This window comes from Plectrocnemia conspersa, unplaced genomic scaffold, assembly GCF_051122295.1.
Source record: "Plectrocnemia conspersa isolate PC_06_02 unplaced genomic scaffold, ASM5112229v1 ptg000008l, whole genome shotgun sequence".
NCBI classification, from domain to species: domain Eukaryota; kingdom Metazoa; phylum Arthropoda; class Insecta; order Trichoptera; family Polycentropodidae; genus Plectrocnemia; species Plectrocnemia conspersa.
Window position 1 is genome coordinate 7,686,607 of NW_028277172.1, and position 16,145 is coordinate 7,702,751.

Here is a 16,145-nt window from a genome sequence, read left to right on the forward strand (position 1 = left end):
ACAATTAATTACAAATATTAATTTATTTAAATTAAATTAAAACCATCGTAACTTACTAGGTTACTCCAATGCGTCACGATGGTGAAAAGCAATAATTGTATTATTTAAATACACAAAAATATATATATTTAAAATAATACACAAAAAATAATTATATTATTATATTTCTTATCGATACATTGAAAGCCAACAAGCTCGAAGTTTAAAGAACTGTATAGTATTTAGTATGTTTGGTTTTGCTGATAACATGTGCTTGGCGTCTTGTTTTAAAAAAAATCACAAGGTTTTGTCGCTCAGTACAAAAAATTTTAGCACCAATAATGAAGGCAGCAAAAAATTCGTAATTTATTTTTATAATAGAACAGACGGCAGACAAAATGACAGAATCGGTAGATTTAGTATAAAAAACACAGGAAAACGTTTTTTAGGCGTCGAGGATGGTGACGGGTGACATTTATACACAGATTGAGCCGCTGCAGTAGGATTTTATTGAAAGTATATAGTTACGTTTTTTGATATTAAAATATATGTGAGTGAACGGTGGACGAGGCTCCACCAGCCGTTGTTTTCCCGCCGAGGTCCACAAAAAGAATGTACTGCCCTCCGCCGCCATCGTGTCAGTGTTACCAGAGTGCCGCCAACTTTTGGACATATTGAAATAAATATACAAATTGCCCCCCCCCCCACAAACCTTTCCTTTATTTTTGTGTACCCTTTATAAAATGCTACTTTAAAACCCTTTAGCGCGCAAAAGCCGAAATCGGTCGATATATCGACCGACGACATTACGGTCTATAATTCAATACCTATCCATAATAAAATCATCCTTAGCATCAAAATACGTCGTCGAGGAAGCTCTTTCTTTGATATATCGACCATATGACGCGAAGTTGTCGCTATTGGCCAAAAAACGATAAAATCAAAAATTAAATTCAAACATTACAACAATCTCAAGGAATTATTTTTTAATATTATTTCTTTATATGTTTGTATGTAATATATTTCAAACAATAAATTATATTTTTGTGCCACTATTTGTTCATTTATTACATAATAAATATATTTTAAAAATATGAATCTAAGTGGTCAATGGTCGATATATCAACCGACAGAAATTTCGAAATTTCAAAACAAATTTTTTTTTATCAAAATTACTTTTTATATATAATAAGAGTTTTATAAAGTAATTATTCAACCCTTAATTCCAAAATAATTATTTTGCGCGCTAAAGGGATAATATGTATCATAATTTGATGTTAAATGTTGATAAAAATAAGATCTCGCTGTTCCGCCGATTTGCTGAAAGTAAAAAGATACATATAATATAGTGATTTATCACTGCTTCACTATTTGAATATGTTTGATTAAATTTGTAATAAAAACGCCACGAATATACTTATGCAAATATTTTATTTATTAAAAATTGCAAAGCATTACATGAAAAATAATTATTACGTAACATGATATTTTTCAATGACACAAATTTCGATCACAGATTATCGTACATTCGTAAAATACAATCTGACTTTTTTCTGCGGTGGTTCGCGAGTGATAAAAAAAGATACTGTTTATGCTTCTGGAGAAAACGATTTATTTATCTGAATATGATTCGGTTCGTAAAATATAAACTTTGATATAGAAATTATATAATCGTAAGAAAAAACCTTATAAGTAGATACAGCTAATTTAATGGCTACAAAGATTTTCACTACGTACGTAGTACCTCTGATATAAAATCTTAACAACTAGAGTCACTATTTAAATGCCTCCACCTTATGGGTTCGGGATGAATTAATATTGCAAACGTAATAATACGACAAAACACTTTTTCAATAGTCAACATTGCGCATCGGAACCGAGTAATAATAGAAACAAACAAACAAACAAAATTTACACATTTGACACATATATGACACGAATAACAGTCCAAAGTTGATTTATATCAATCACAATATATAATAAAAAAAACATAAAACATAATATATAGCGATAATAATTTAACATACGCTTCGAACGTAAACTAAGATCAAGTGATATTGCATGTTCTGAATCTAACCCATTGTCGGAATAAGATTTATAAAGCGCATACGTCAGGTACCATCAAATGTGTCCATTTTCACTCGATATATGGATTACAAACAATACTCTTACAAATTAGCTGGGTATTAACAATAATATGGCAGTTTCGTATAAAAATATCTATATATTTATAATTTGTAATATATTCCGTTAACTAACGCACTACACTAACAATATTCAATTTTTTAAATATATATTTATATGTATATATGTCACATTTTTTTATTTTATAATTATTTATTAATCTTTTATGAAATAGATAAACTTTATTCGAGATACAAAAATAATTTCAACGCGACGCGCTCTAACTCGCTTCTCATAGAAACTCTTATAGATATAATCGAGCTCGCGTATACATACATATAAAAATATATATATAGTATATAATTTATTCATAATTTTTATATTATAATCGTACAACTAAGTTTTAAAAATTTGAGCCTTTTCAATAACTTGAACGTTATAAAAACAAATAATTTAAAAAAGTCTTCTACGAGGCTACGTTTGTTTCGTTACAATATACGTAATGACTTTTATAATATATAACGTAAAGAGAACGCGACGACATATAAAGCGAACGTGTTTTTAACATATATCACATATATTTATTTATAAATACGATTAATGAAAACAAGGCACAATTTCTTAAAGACACATATATGTATTTATATATTCTTGCACAATATATATTTATTACGTAGAGAGTTATTCACAAAATTTAGAATTCGCTCATAAGATACACACTCTGAGATCGAGTATCGCTTATTACGTTACGTTTACTTGCTCTCCGTTACGTTTTACACTGCACTAATCTTCTAGCTTCTACCGACTACTTAACAAACGAACGTACGTACGCACAATATTGGATGCGTATAATATATTATCATGTGTATATGTATATTAGGTCGCCGCACGAATCCCATCACTATATAGTTTTAAGCATATCCTTTATAATGGCTATATTTAAGCTTAAGATCAATTGTGACACTGCTTTTTTGAGCTGATCCTTCATACTCGCAAGGTGGTCGGTTTAGTGATTTAATAAGGAAAATTTTAATTCATTTTTTTTGTTGAAAGCAAGCTAACATTTTTACAGTTTCTATAGTAAATATATAAAATAATATTTGCTTATACTAAATCAACCACGATGCGTTGATTTATAAAGTTATTTTATATAAAACGTTTTATACATTCATTTGAAAGGAACGGAGGAAGCGGCGCTTCCAATGGTTCTATAGTAAACGTTTACCGAGCAACGGAAGCGACACTTCCGTAGCTTGTATAGTGAATCTTTACTGTTTCTTTTTTAAACTAAAAGTTGTATTTTAAAGAATATGCAGCTTATAAATATACTTTTTATAAAACGTTTTATATGATGTTAAATAGTGTTAAAGATAAACTGTACAAAAGAGTATAGATAACTATAGCGAAGAAAACCAAAGTAGTAGTGAGAAGTGATGAAACTCAGAGATTCTGAAGAATGACGAGACTCGCGCAGCGAACCGACAGATACGCAGCGGTCGCTAGATGTTAACGTTAGCTTTCGAAGAACAAAGTGAAGCGTGCGACCGCTCTGCGTGTATAATTACATTAATAAATAACATCTAAGCGTTTACAGAAATCTAAGTTAGCGCTCTAGCAGCTCGACGAACGTGACGTCGTACAGCTCCTCGTCGACGGTGGGCACCTGCCTGACCTCCAGCAGGAACAGGTCCTCGTTGCAGTAGTACGCCAGCATGTCGTCATCAATTTTGGCCGTAATCCTGAAACGATAAAGTCGGAGTTGAAACGGGAGGGAGCGATAGAGAGACCGAGAGAAGCGAAAGCCCATAAACGCTACGTAAGTTAATAATGTTAGTAGAGGTGAGGATATTAAACCATGAGTCCTACTTACCCTTTGTTGTTTTTGCGATAAAGGTTATTAATGGCCGAAGTGGGTATTTTGTACTTATTCTCAATCTGCAAAATAAGGAAAACAGAACGTTACAAAACTACGCCGACGCTAAGTTTGCTTTTCTTTTTATCTATCGTATCGTATAATAGAGCGCTCCGGATGCGTGAGATTCTGTCTTTCTTAGTTTCAGCTTAGATTTGAAAAGAAGTACTGCCTTCGACTAATGTGATGACGGGTATAACACAATTTTTGTTAATGACAAACATGCTTGTTACGTGCCGTGCGCATATAGGTATAATATATATATATAATAAATATGTATAGTACGTATATATAATGTTATGTAAGCACCACATTGTTATTTAGCATTTTCTAAACAAATCCAAGACGTCTCGCGCGCAACGAGGTACCGGATAGTCGTTCTGACGATAAGGAACGGGGGAGCTCACCGCGTGCAGGAGGCCCTGCGTGGTCGGGGGCACCACGTGCAAGGGCGTGTACACGTCTTCGCTGTCTTGGCGCACGTACAGCATCACTCTCTCGCTGAGGGGGGGCGAACACGTCCTGGCGCGTTTCACGGGAGCAAAAACTTCTCCGTCGGGCTCCTTCTTGTCGCTGAAACCGAAAGCGGAACTATTTAAAACATTGATTGACCACTCTCCTCCAGCGATATTAACGCAATTCTGGTCTGTCTGGAGTCATGTACAGTCACAGACACTCCGTTCCAGCCTGCGGGCGCGTGAAGATGATATAATTTAAATATGTATCAAACATATAAAAAATAGATTTTAACTCAATAAAATTAATATATGTTAATGCGTTTTGTAGAACGGATTGTATCAAAGATTTTTGCCACAAAGATAAGATATGTCAAATTATATGTTGATTTCAGCTGTACTATTAGTTTTTACCCATTAATATATTGTTTTAAAAACAAATATAATTAAGAAACCTCAAACTGTTTATTTATATAAATTTATTATATTTGAAATACATCGGTTTTTGTGAATTAGATAACTCCTGTAATTTAAATCAGATTTCAACTAAACTTGTATAAAAAATCGGTCTTATATATTATAATATCTTGGCTAAGTTTGTTAGCCAGTCTGATGCAACATTTTATTTCAAAATGGACACTATTCCACTGATTTAAAAATTCATATTTCTGTTGATGCAGTTTCCAGAGAATAATGTAAAGATTTAAAAATATTATTAGTATATTTTAAAAATAAAAATAATTTTTAAAATGTTAAATATCTGTTTTGTATCAGTTTTTTTAAGCAAAAAACATGGTTTAATGCATTGTTTGTAATTAGCTAAGGTTCATACTTTATTTTATTTTGAGCTCTAAATTATAAATATGAAGATGAAAATGTGATATTTTACTGTAGTTAGTTAATTTTTAGCATATGCATTTTTTATGTTAGTCTTTTCTATATTTTTTAATATTTTTTTGCTGCTCAAACCCAAACATAACCCGAACCCAATTTGACACAACGAAAGTTCTAAAGCTAACAATAGTTTATTTTTTGTTAGGTTTGGTTTGAACAGCAAATGGACGTTTCGCAACTATTAAATTGAGTTTTAATGACAATTTAGAGCAGTATACAATTTTACTAGCGCCTATCAATTGAATTATATTTTCAAAATATAGTCTTAGGGCGAAATATCATCTATTAAGGCCAAAATAACTATCTTCGCATATTATAAATCAATTGTTTGATATATTTTAATGAAATTATATTTATACTAGTTAAAATATAACATATTTTTGTGGCAAAACGGTGGATTTTTTTTTGTAAAACGGCTGTAGTGAGCAAGTCACTGAAAATAATATAAATAGCAGCTTGACAATGCGAATAATGATATTTTATATCAGAACTCATGCACCGTCTGCCACCACAGCTTTTTAAATATGATATCGTGTTAATTTAAATGTGTTTTTTGTGACTTTTTGCGGCTAGCTCCGGACAGACCAGTTTAACTGGGCCCTATTCTCTCACCTAGGCGCATCCGGTGGGAAATGATTGTGGAACTTCAAGGTGGGCGTCGCGGGCTTCGCCGCGTGCAACAGGAAGGGGGAGGCGCCCTTGAGGTGGGAATCTCCCTGGAGCGATCCGTCGTCGTGTCCGTAGAATCCTTGCAGTTCCATTCCCGCGATTTTGTCTAAATCTTCTGCGGGGGTGAACAGCACAGGAGGTTTGTTCAGGTCGCTCATGCTGTAGAACTCGCTGCGCTCCACCACAGGATGGTATAGCTCATCCAACTTCTTCCGTCCCGTCGCAGTCATCTTGCGCTTCGCGGCACGTCTCTCTTCGTCTCTTGTTTTTCTCTCAGCGCCCTGCAATTTACGTTCAAATTTAAGATCAAATCTCCGTATAGAATAAATGCCATCATAACAAACTATGTATAAACTCACCTTATCGCAGAACACTTTGATTTGGCAATAGCCCCGATGGAATACTGTGGGGTCTCTGGGATCTTCGAACGTGTCTATTTGTAGGTGTAGTGGGAGTCCCTGGAAATTATACGTAAAACGTTAGTACTTATACATTTGAATATTGATAAATAAATATTAACTTTACTTGTAGCTTAAAACGTGAGTTTTTATAATTATATTTTGTGAAATGATGCGAACGTTAAGAATGGAGCTATGAATCTTAATATGATGAAATACTATGAATCTTAATGAGATCTAAATATTAAAAAAACGACCACTGCCTGGTGAACTTTTGTCCCTCCTCCTAGTTAAAAACTAAAATTATGTCCTTGACTCTAAACCAGAAATGCTCTGGTTATGCTTCAAAAAACGAATCTATCCCGAAAATATTTTTATAAAAAATACGAGCGCTACTTAACCACTAGTTTAGTTTAAAAAAATATATTCACTTCTAGATTAGGTTATGTTAGTTTTAAATTAAAATTGACTACCTCTAAAATCAAGGTGCTTTTTTAATGAAAAGAGGAGTAATAACATTGAAAGATCAGTCGAACTATTCAGACTAGAGTTGAGTAATTCGACATTCCCTTGAATTTAATTGCAAAGACAAATCATACAAGTCGAAAGATCTACCGTCGGATTGTGCGACGGCAGATCATGGTCAGATTATGAATATGAGGTTCGCAGGTTAAGGACGACCGTAGTTTTAAGTAAGTGAGTATATTTTTACACGTTCGATCTCATTGTAATAAGTATTATAATTAAAGATAATGGGCGACGCGGGTAGACGAGTCTCTTTCTCGCAGCACGCGATCGAACCGAAGCGAAATAAATAAACGAAACCAAAAGGAAAAAACATAATGCATTCGCGATCGCTTGACAAGATATGTGGAAATATTAAAACGCTCTCACCTTGACTCCTTTCTGACTGCTAAAGTCCGTACTGAGACACTGGACTGCCACGTTGATCTGGAAGAAGAAAAAACGCATTAGTCACGATATGACTGGAACGCGACACGCGATCGTTCCTCGCGCGTTCAATCCCTTTATATTTTAATGCTCGGAATTAACATTTAGCGTATGACATTTTGACGTTTAGAAATCGTGCGGGATAAAAATCTGCTCTCGTTTAGACCGATGACCAACGTCTGCGATCAGATATTTTAAAATACAGAAGTAATCTATTCATTGCGTCTGTACGATCGCAAGGATACGTTTTTGATAAAGCACCGATTGTAACATAGATATCTGTACTATAAAACGGAAAATGTATATCTCTGTCTGTCTGTTACAAGACCTCCTCTCAAACGGTGAACAGTAGCGACGTGACATTTGCACATGTCATTCTGACTGCTATTTCTAGGTCAATTATGCTATTTTCAACTTTCAACTTTTAAGATAAAAATTGAAAGTTGAGTTGAACAGCGACGTGCTGATGACCGATTACGTGCTACTGCAATACGTAAGAACAAAAAACTTTAAATATCGAATATAGCCAAGTATTAAAATAAATTTGTAGTAACAGGATGAATAAAATAAATTAAAATATAATGAATAACTAACGAGTGTTATAGATATACACTATTTAAGCAATTGATTTTTTTCTTTCATTCGTGAAAACTCTTTTTACACTCAATGAAATAATATTTAAATATAATTAGAGACATAATTCGTCTTTTTATATTTAAGAGCTGCATTTCTACCATATATAAAAGTTTTTTATACATGTTTGTGAAATGCTGCACACGTTATAAATGGAACGGATCATTTCTATCTGAATATTACAACTTATTTGAGAAAATGCGCTTCCGCATTAAAATAATAAACGTCATTTAACGCTTATATAAAAACTTTTCTTTTATGGTGACAAAATTATTACGCAAACGAAGAAACGAATAATTTGTGAAGAAATGTAAGTGTATCATACCTATATTTTTAAAACATAATATTTTTAAATTAAAATCATATTTACATCTGTTATATATTTTAAATTTTCGTTTGTGCAACAATCAACGAACTGTTTTTTTATAAATTCCATTCGCAGAAGTGGTGCAGGTGTGAAGACGCTCGATGGATTGCTCCAAATTCGCTCATCAAAGTTAATTTTATTCTTAGTAAATAAATAATAAAACGGATTATATTTTTGATAGCTTTAAATAAATTAAACCATGAATCCATGAAATACTATGAATCTCAATAAAATCGAAATATTAAAAATACGACCATTGACTGGCCAAATTTTACCTCCCCTGTAAAAAGCTAAAATGACGTCTCTGATTGAGATTCAGAAATTCTCGAGTTATCACTCAAAGAAAATCCTAAAAAAAACAATCTGGAATTTATCCAGAAAATATTATTTAAAATATGTCATTTCAGTAAAATCATATCGGAATACAATTTCACGGGTAAATATATATTTTCACAAATGAAAATATAATTTATCTGGCACGTGCTAGTAAAATTATATGATTAATTTAACTTTTCCATACGTAGTGATGTACATAATATTTACATACTTAGCATTATTTATTTACAGTGAAGTTATGTTTTAACTAGTGATGTTCAAATACAATTAAATAGTTTTGTAAAACTATAAATTGTAGATAAAAAATAATGATACGTATAAATCGATTTATCCTCTCGACGAAAATATTTTTTATTAATAAATAAAATTGCAGCTTTCCTTATTAAGTTTTACACGATCCTTAAGCATCGTCATTACTGCTTCGATGTTAGTCATTTTGCAATTATATCCAGTTTCCGCTCATATTTCACAAGTGAAAAGAGAGTTTCCTTTTCGAACTAATTGCGAGAGTTTCTTCGCCGCGTACCTGACTAATAATAATAATATACGGACACATGTTGTATGCATAAATAAACATACCGCGATTTATATGTAAATACAGTCAATTTCTCTAATAATAATAATGTATGCGAAATAAATATTATAAAATAATAAAAAAAAACACTACGCCTATGTTTCAAATCACCCATTGCGCATGCGCGGTAGCAAAAAATAATCGAATTCATAATTAAAGATAAAGCGATCGAGGTGACCCCTGTCGCGCTAAATGTCAAATATCAATTTGGCCACAATGCCGCCGATTATCGACCATAATATACGAATCTGCTAATTGTCGCATAATAAACGAATAAATACAGATTTTTATCCAGCTAATTGCGTCCATTGTTTTTAAATGTCAGGCGACAGTCGGCCGTAACGCTCGACCGTTCGGCCATCTTTATTAAATGTCAACACCGAAGTGTGTGTACATATTTTTTATAATAACCCTTCGGCGACCTCGGAAAATGTTTTTTTTTTAATTAATGAATTCATCATCTTGTATTCTAGGCGAAAATAATTGACGTGTCATGGAACACGTTAATTTTATTACTTGGAAAAATGATCGATCTATAAGTAGCACGTTAATTATTCATATTTGATGTGAATTTAATTATTTATAACGCTGTGTATTCGATTAACACATTTACAATCCACGCGCGATTGTGAAATATTGTAATGTTGTTACACATACGACACATGGTGTAATTCTAATTTTCAATTAAGCATATTTAATTAATTTTAAATGAAAGAGCTTGATTAAAATAAAAAAAATGTATAAAAGAGGAGGAGTTTGAGGCAGTACATTAGATGGGGTGAACATATTTTAGGTAGAGTTGTCTAAAATATGTTTTTTTTTTAAGTTAAAAATTTCATCGCGCAAAGGGCATAAGATATAAGATAGATTTTTATTTTTATTAATATAATATTTTTATATCTATTATATATTTTTTTAACCTTTTTTACTTTATTTCAATTGCAATTGAATTGTGCCACTACTATTTGTAACGTTAAACTGCTTCTCAGAACGAGATAAAAAAAACTTTCATTAAATAATGTGACTTTTTTTCGCCAGATGCCAGATAATGTTTTAAAGTCACGGCCACGTACCAAAATGAGAGCTTTCTATCTTGGGCTCAACGCCGGGGCTTTGCCCTTGGCTTGTTGGTTCCGAAAAGAAAGACACAAGGGCTCATTACCATAAAGGAGAGTAGCGTTTCTATACTTATATCTTAAAACTATACCACTAGAAAGTCAATCAAGACCCAGCGCCACTACGTCCTTCAAAAAATTGATTACTTAAAAACGTGTCCCAATTCTGCGTCGCCGAGGGTCTGCGTCTCCTTGGTATAATCATTGCGCATATTTAGAAATTTAAAATGCTCAAGTCTAACGATTTCGACATTACTTATGAATTAAGATTGCTAGAATTCTGTATAATAAAAAGCGCCCGTCTGAACATAATATGTAACTAATTGTGATAGGATTAAGTATTCTTCTTTATTGTATTCATACATATATCAACATTATCAAGGACCTGCTCTATATATTGCTATCTTCATCTACAATTTGTGGTGGAAGTTCTGCAGCCAGCTGCGAAAACTTCTACAGTAACCAGTCCTCAGTAGAAAGGTCAATATCGCTATTATGCTTTAATTCAATGTAACCGAAGAAAGGCGCCAGTAAAGCCATAGATGGTATCTGGAGGGTGTTTGTCGCGGTAATTCGTGGGTGATTTGGCTTGGAAGCTCGCGTGGGCGATTGCGGGCGCAGTTACGCTCGGACGGGCTAATCACAGCTTCAGGAGCCCCCGGGCGACAGACGGAGCTACCGGAGAGAAGGGCAGGTGGTCGTCTCCGGAGAAAATTGCTCGGACGTGCCCGGCGTCCTCCGACTCACTATTAGATAATGCGATCGTTTGCGGCTAATGCGCGACGATCGCCGTGCCATTTTAACGACAGTGGTTCCACGCCTTCCCAATTTATTGCGTCCATTAAGAGATGTCAATCAAAGAAGGGGAACGACAATATAGACATTCGAGCCATCTCGCTGACTTTGACAGTGAAAGTGGAAGAGGATAGATTGATAACAGTAATAATAGTATGAAACGATCTATTTGAAAATGCCTTTTATTGAAGTTAATGATTATATAGTGCAATCTATATCATAACAGGAATGTTAAATTTAAATGAAAAGTGAGATCCTTTAAGATTGGATAGTTTATTACATTTATTATGAATAATATTTGTAAACAGCTACTACGTGCTAGCGATGATTCTAACAATGAGAAAAATAGTAATAAAAAACGAACTCGCCGAGGAAGCATACAGATGGTATCTGCAGATAAAGTTTGATATATGTGCGAAGGCCGCGTCTTTAACCTAAACTCAGACGAGCAGGGCTACTAAATTTCGGTTACGCGTGTGTGGCAACCTTATCTTAATGAAATATCCCCATGTTTACCCATAAACGTCCATAATGGAAGGAACGAGGGGAAGACGATGACTTCGTGCGCTGCGTATAAATTCGAAAGTGCGTTTCGTATCAGAGAGCAGAGGTTGCGTCCTCGTTCTGGATGCATATCGACTATTAATCGCGTCCACTCGAGAATTTTCATCTACTAGCTGTGGTCATTTCGTCGATTACAACTTTGGATATGTCGCTTCTGATAGACGTCATTGTTTCAAATGTTTGGCGTGAATTTCGTACGTGAAGGATATCCTGATATTATAAAAGGTCTATCTACAAAAGATAATAATTGAATATCACAAGTGTTGACATCCCAAATTGTATACTTGAGGGAATGAAAAAAAACTACGGAATTTCCAATAATAAAAAAGCACGATTGCGATTAAGCAATGAAACGTCCAAATTGTTAATTAAATTAAGAGTGGGAAAGGTCTCGTTTTTGACTTTAGACTATATACTTTGCGGCCGTTAAAGTTTACGAGCGAAGCTCACGGAAGCGCGTCCAGCGGTGCCCAAAGTGCGGGCAATTAAAACGAACTAATCAATTCGTCCGAAAGAATCGGAAAGAGCGCGTTCGCATCTAAGTGCCCACATCCGGCCCTGGCAACACCTCATTACCTAGAAACGCGGACGTTATTAGCGATACATACTATTACCTATGCCCCTACTATATTATCAAGTGCGATTTCGCTTTTGTCTCATTCGAAACAGTACAGCGAGAGGCGTCACTCTTATCTTCAGGTGGCGAACTCGGATCTATTAATTAATCTAACTATGGTTCTAGGTCTAAGTGAAATTATGACTTGGGTTTAATTCGCGGCTTAGTAACTGAATCAAATTCCAAAATAATTAGCACTATTAAAAATACGGTTGCTATTAAATTCTATATGAGAGAAAAATATAATTGAATGCATTAAAAAACCCTTTGACCTTATTCGCTATAGAAGAAATGTGATTATTTTTGAGAAAGTTTTAATAAACATTAGGGCTATTTTTACATGCTCAATAAATATATGTTAAAAATATGTTTAATATTATAGTATATCTCTCTACTTTTTTCAATATATTTTTGCCATTTTAAAATAGGATGGTGGATCAAGAAGCCTAACAATAATTAAGATGTTTATAAGCTCAATTTTCCACTAAAGTTTTATGGAAATTCGATTAAAACATAACGAATTTATGGCCATACGATTGATTTTTTGTACATATTTTATTTTTAATATTGTTTTGAAGCCTGATATTGTTTCAAAATGATAGCAGTTAATACTTTTGCAAAAAAAAAAATTGAGTAAAAAGTGAAGAGAATAAAAACGTTTAAAAATATAAATAAAAATCATATTTTTTTACATTTTATAGTTTTATTCAAATCGTCTTGAAATCTGTTTTAAAATAGCTCTTCTAAATATATCATTAGTCAGTTTGATCCGCCATATTGTTTTAAAATGGTAGCTATTTAAAATATTAAAAAATCGTAACTTTGTTTAAAAAAATCGTATAGTAAAAATAAAAATTAAAAAATATATTAAAATAAAAATTAATTTAAATTTAAAAAATACTTTCTATCATTATATTTGTGGAATATAACAAAACTTGAGGACATGATAACTACCGAAATTTCAATAAAACTATCTTTAAAATTGTCATAAAAGTAGCTCTATACTCCGTTTATTTTAATAGAGTCACTTTGAGGTCTATCTATTTCGTCATTATTCATAAGTGAAAAAGAGATGAAAACTTTGGTTGTTTTCCCCAACAATTTGCTACAGTACAAAATACGGGGATATGTTCGATATACTTATCATTACTTCCTTCTATATTTTAAACAAATATTTTTTATGTTGAAATAGTGAAAGTTATAAGCAATAAAAATCAATAAATTATCAATCGTTATCACTTACATATGTATAGTGATAACAATTTGAAGACGTCCGTGCGCTGCGAGTGTCAGAAAACAATGAAGTAGTTGGAACGTATATGTATACATATATAGATAAGCCTCAAAGCTACTCTGTTAAATGAAACGAAGTATAGTCTGTCTCTATATTATTTGAAAATGGCGGCTAATAAAAAAATATGTAGGGGATCTTATTCTTGAAACTCGCGTTATTACTCTGATCAAAAGTGATTATTTAACAATAAGGATAAATTAGACAATAGTGCGATCACACAAAGGCTCTCATTACGACTAGAACTAAAGGGTTCCTCTATAAATAACACGCAAGGATTCTCCGGTACATTGAATGAATATTTCTTTGGTATGAAACGGTCACAGGAAACAATATATCACCAGAAGCACCTTAGGCTATAATATTCCCATTACACAATTCAACTTCGGAGATATCCGTCAAGTAAATGTCACTTTCTAAAGGCGTATACATATATATTTTATTAAAGTTCCATGAAGATAGTTTTAAAACTACGTTAGATTATCGTCATCAAAATAAAAATATATTTTTTTCACTAAGGGTTATTTTACGGTCTGGTGGTGATAGTCGATTTCTAAAAATACTTGATTTAGCGATCATGTGAATTACCATATTTTTTCTAAGATAATATATGTAGACATAACACGAAATGATATATTTTACAGTGTTTTTATTATATTGATTGTTTTTTTGTGAATTGTTTTATTAGGCTACTATTAATTGCCCAATCAGTATTTTTTCTATTATTATAATAAAAATATATTCAATATTTATATTTTTCTTAATGTATGGATTTAGAAAAAAAATCCATTATTGGCATAATGACGCGATAATTTTGATCGAAAACTGCTAAAATATGTAAATGTATTCAAATATTTGTAGAAATAAATTGGAGAAAAAAGTGCGCACACGAGAGGCGATTAACCTTTTGCGCTCGGTATAATTTATGCGGTATCCTTACCTTGGCGGAGCTCTCCAGGGGGTTCCAGTAGACGGCGATCGCGTTATGAGCCACTTCCTCTATACACCCGACCAAGCCGACGCTGTTCTTCGTATCTGCAACCGAAACAAAATACACAATTAAACACCTTACGTCACACGCACGCACACATCGATGGGCGGGGAAGAATTTTTATAGCTTCGTGATTCGAGAGAATACAGTAGATAAATAACGAGAGAAAAAACATCACCGGGAGCTGATTAGTTTCGTGTTTGAAAATCGCATAAATATCGATCGACTCGAGGATATGTTTTCGTAGTCTCTCTATATGTCATTCCAGTGGCGTATCTTGTATTATAATACAACGAAATAAATAACTTGGCTTTCAGCTTTGTATCTAATTAAAAAAAAATTGAGAAAATTCTGAATACGAATGCAAACGAATGATAAGAGAAGCATCCGCCCATCAAAAACGAGTTTCAATATGATATTAATTAATACTAATCCATAATTAGTTAAAAAGTTTTTTTGTGATAATAATGTGGCACTCAAAAACGAAGTTCTTAACTCCTTAAATTATTTTGTGGTGAACTAGCAATGAATACTATTTTCTATTTTTTTTCTGATTATTGAAAAACTAATCAAATACATTTTTATTAGGCTGTAAGATATTTGTTTTAGGAGAAAATAACATTTATATATACATTTTTAATATGCAACAAATCGATATTTGTATAGTAAACTGAAAAGACTTGGCAATTAAAGGGTTAATTAATATTTGCTGCATCTTATGTACCTTATGACAAATGGAAATTTTATATGTAAAAAATATCTAAGCCATTCAAAACTTTTGTGAGAGTACAAAACAAGCTATAATTTATTTTTCAGATTATTTTTATCTCAAATCAATGTATCTCATTGCAAAGGAAAGATGTTAAATTAAATTAAAGTTAAATTTTTTCTAATAGATTTTTTGAGAATCAAAGTGAAATCATTGTCCCTGGAGTATTAAATTTTACTTAAAACTTAATTACTATTTTTCTCAAATTTTTTTATCAATTTTATCAAGTAAGAAATATGTATTTTAAAATTTAGGTATATATTATACGTGTCCACAATACAGATAAGAGTTTAGTTTTTAGGTAAAAAACATTTTTTTTCATCTGCAACATATTTTTTTTAATTATCATAAGCATATGTTAAATATATCTAATATATTATTTGATTTTTAATATTATTTGTTCCTTATCTTACAATAAATCTTATTAAAAAAATATTTCTTAGTGGTCGAGGACAGAAAAAAATACACACTGTTCAAACAGACGGCTAGACCCCCCAATATTAAAAATTTACTTATTTTTATACATAAAATTAAACGACAAAACCTTTTTTTATGCAAATGGCCCAAAAAATCTGTCATATACCTATTTTTTTATTACAAATCTGAACATCGTGATTTGATAGGTTTGACCAATGCGTCACAATGACCATTATACAATTAAACATTTAAAAAAATAGATATGGCACATATAAAATATATGAGCACCATCCTT

The 16,145-nt window shown here is 32.4% G+C and overlaps 1 protein-coding gene across 6 annotated transcripts in view; it reads right to left on the reverse strand.

Annotated features, from left to right (window-relative positions):
- Positions 1-3,377: 3,377 nt before the first annotated feature.
- grh (grainy head) overlaps positions 3,378-16,145 on the reverse strand; it is a 185,228-nt gene continuing 172,460 nt past the window's right edge. For 3 of the 6 annotated variants that reach the window (XM_088190926.1, XM_088190924.1, XM_088190922.1), the window contains 7 exons: positions 14,614-14,708; positions 7,326-7,382; positions 6,393-6,491; positions 5,977-6,314; positions 4,423-4,606; positions 3,974-4,038; positions 3,378-3,842 (listed from right to left, as the gene is read on the reverse strand). In XM_088190926.1, the coding sequence (XP_088047052.1) occupies positions 3,707-3,842; positions 3,974-4,038; positions 4,423-4,606; positions 5,977-6,314; positions 6,393-6,491; positions 7,326-7,382; positions 14,614-14,708 (974 nt within the window). In that variant the 3' untranslated portion in view covers positions 3,378-3,706. The remainder of the gene's footprint in view (positions 3,843-3,973; positions 4,039-4,422; positions 4,607-5,976; positions 6,315-6,392; positions 6,492-7,325; positions 7,383-14,613; positions 14,709-16,145) is intronic. The other 3 variants (XM_088190927.1, XM_088190925.1, XM_088190923.1) reach the window with 1 other exon arrangement.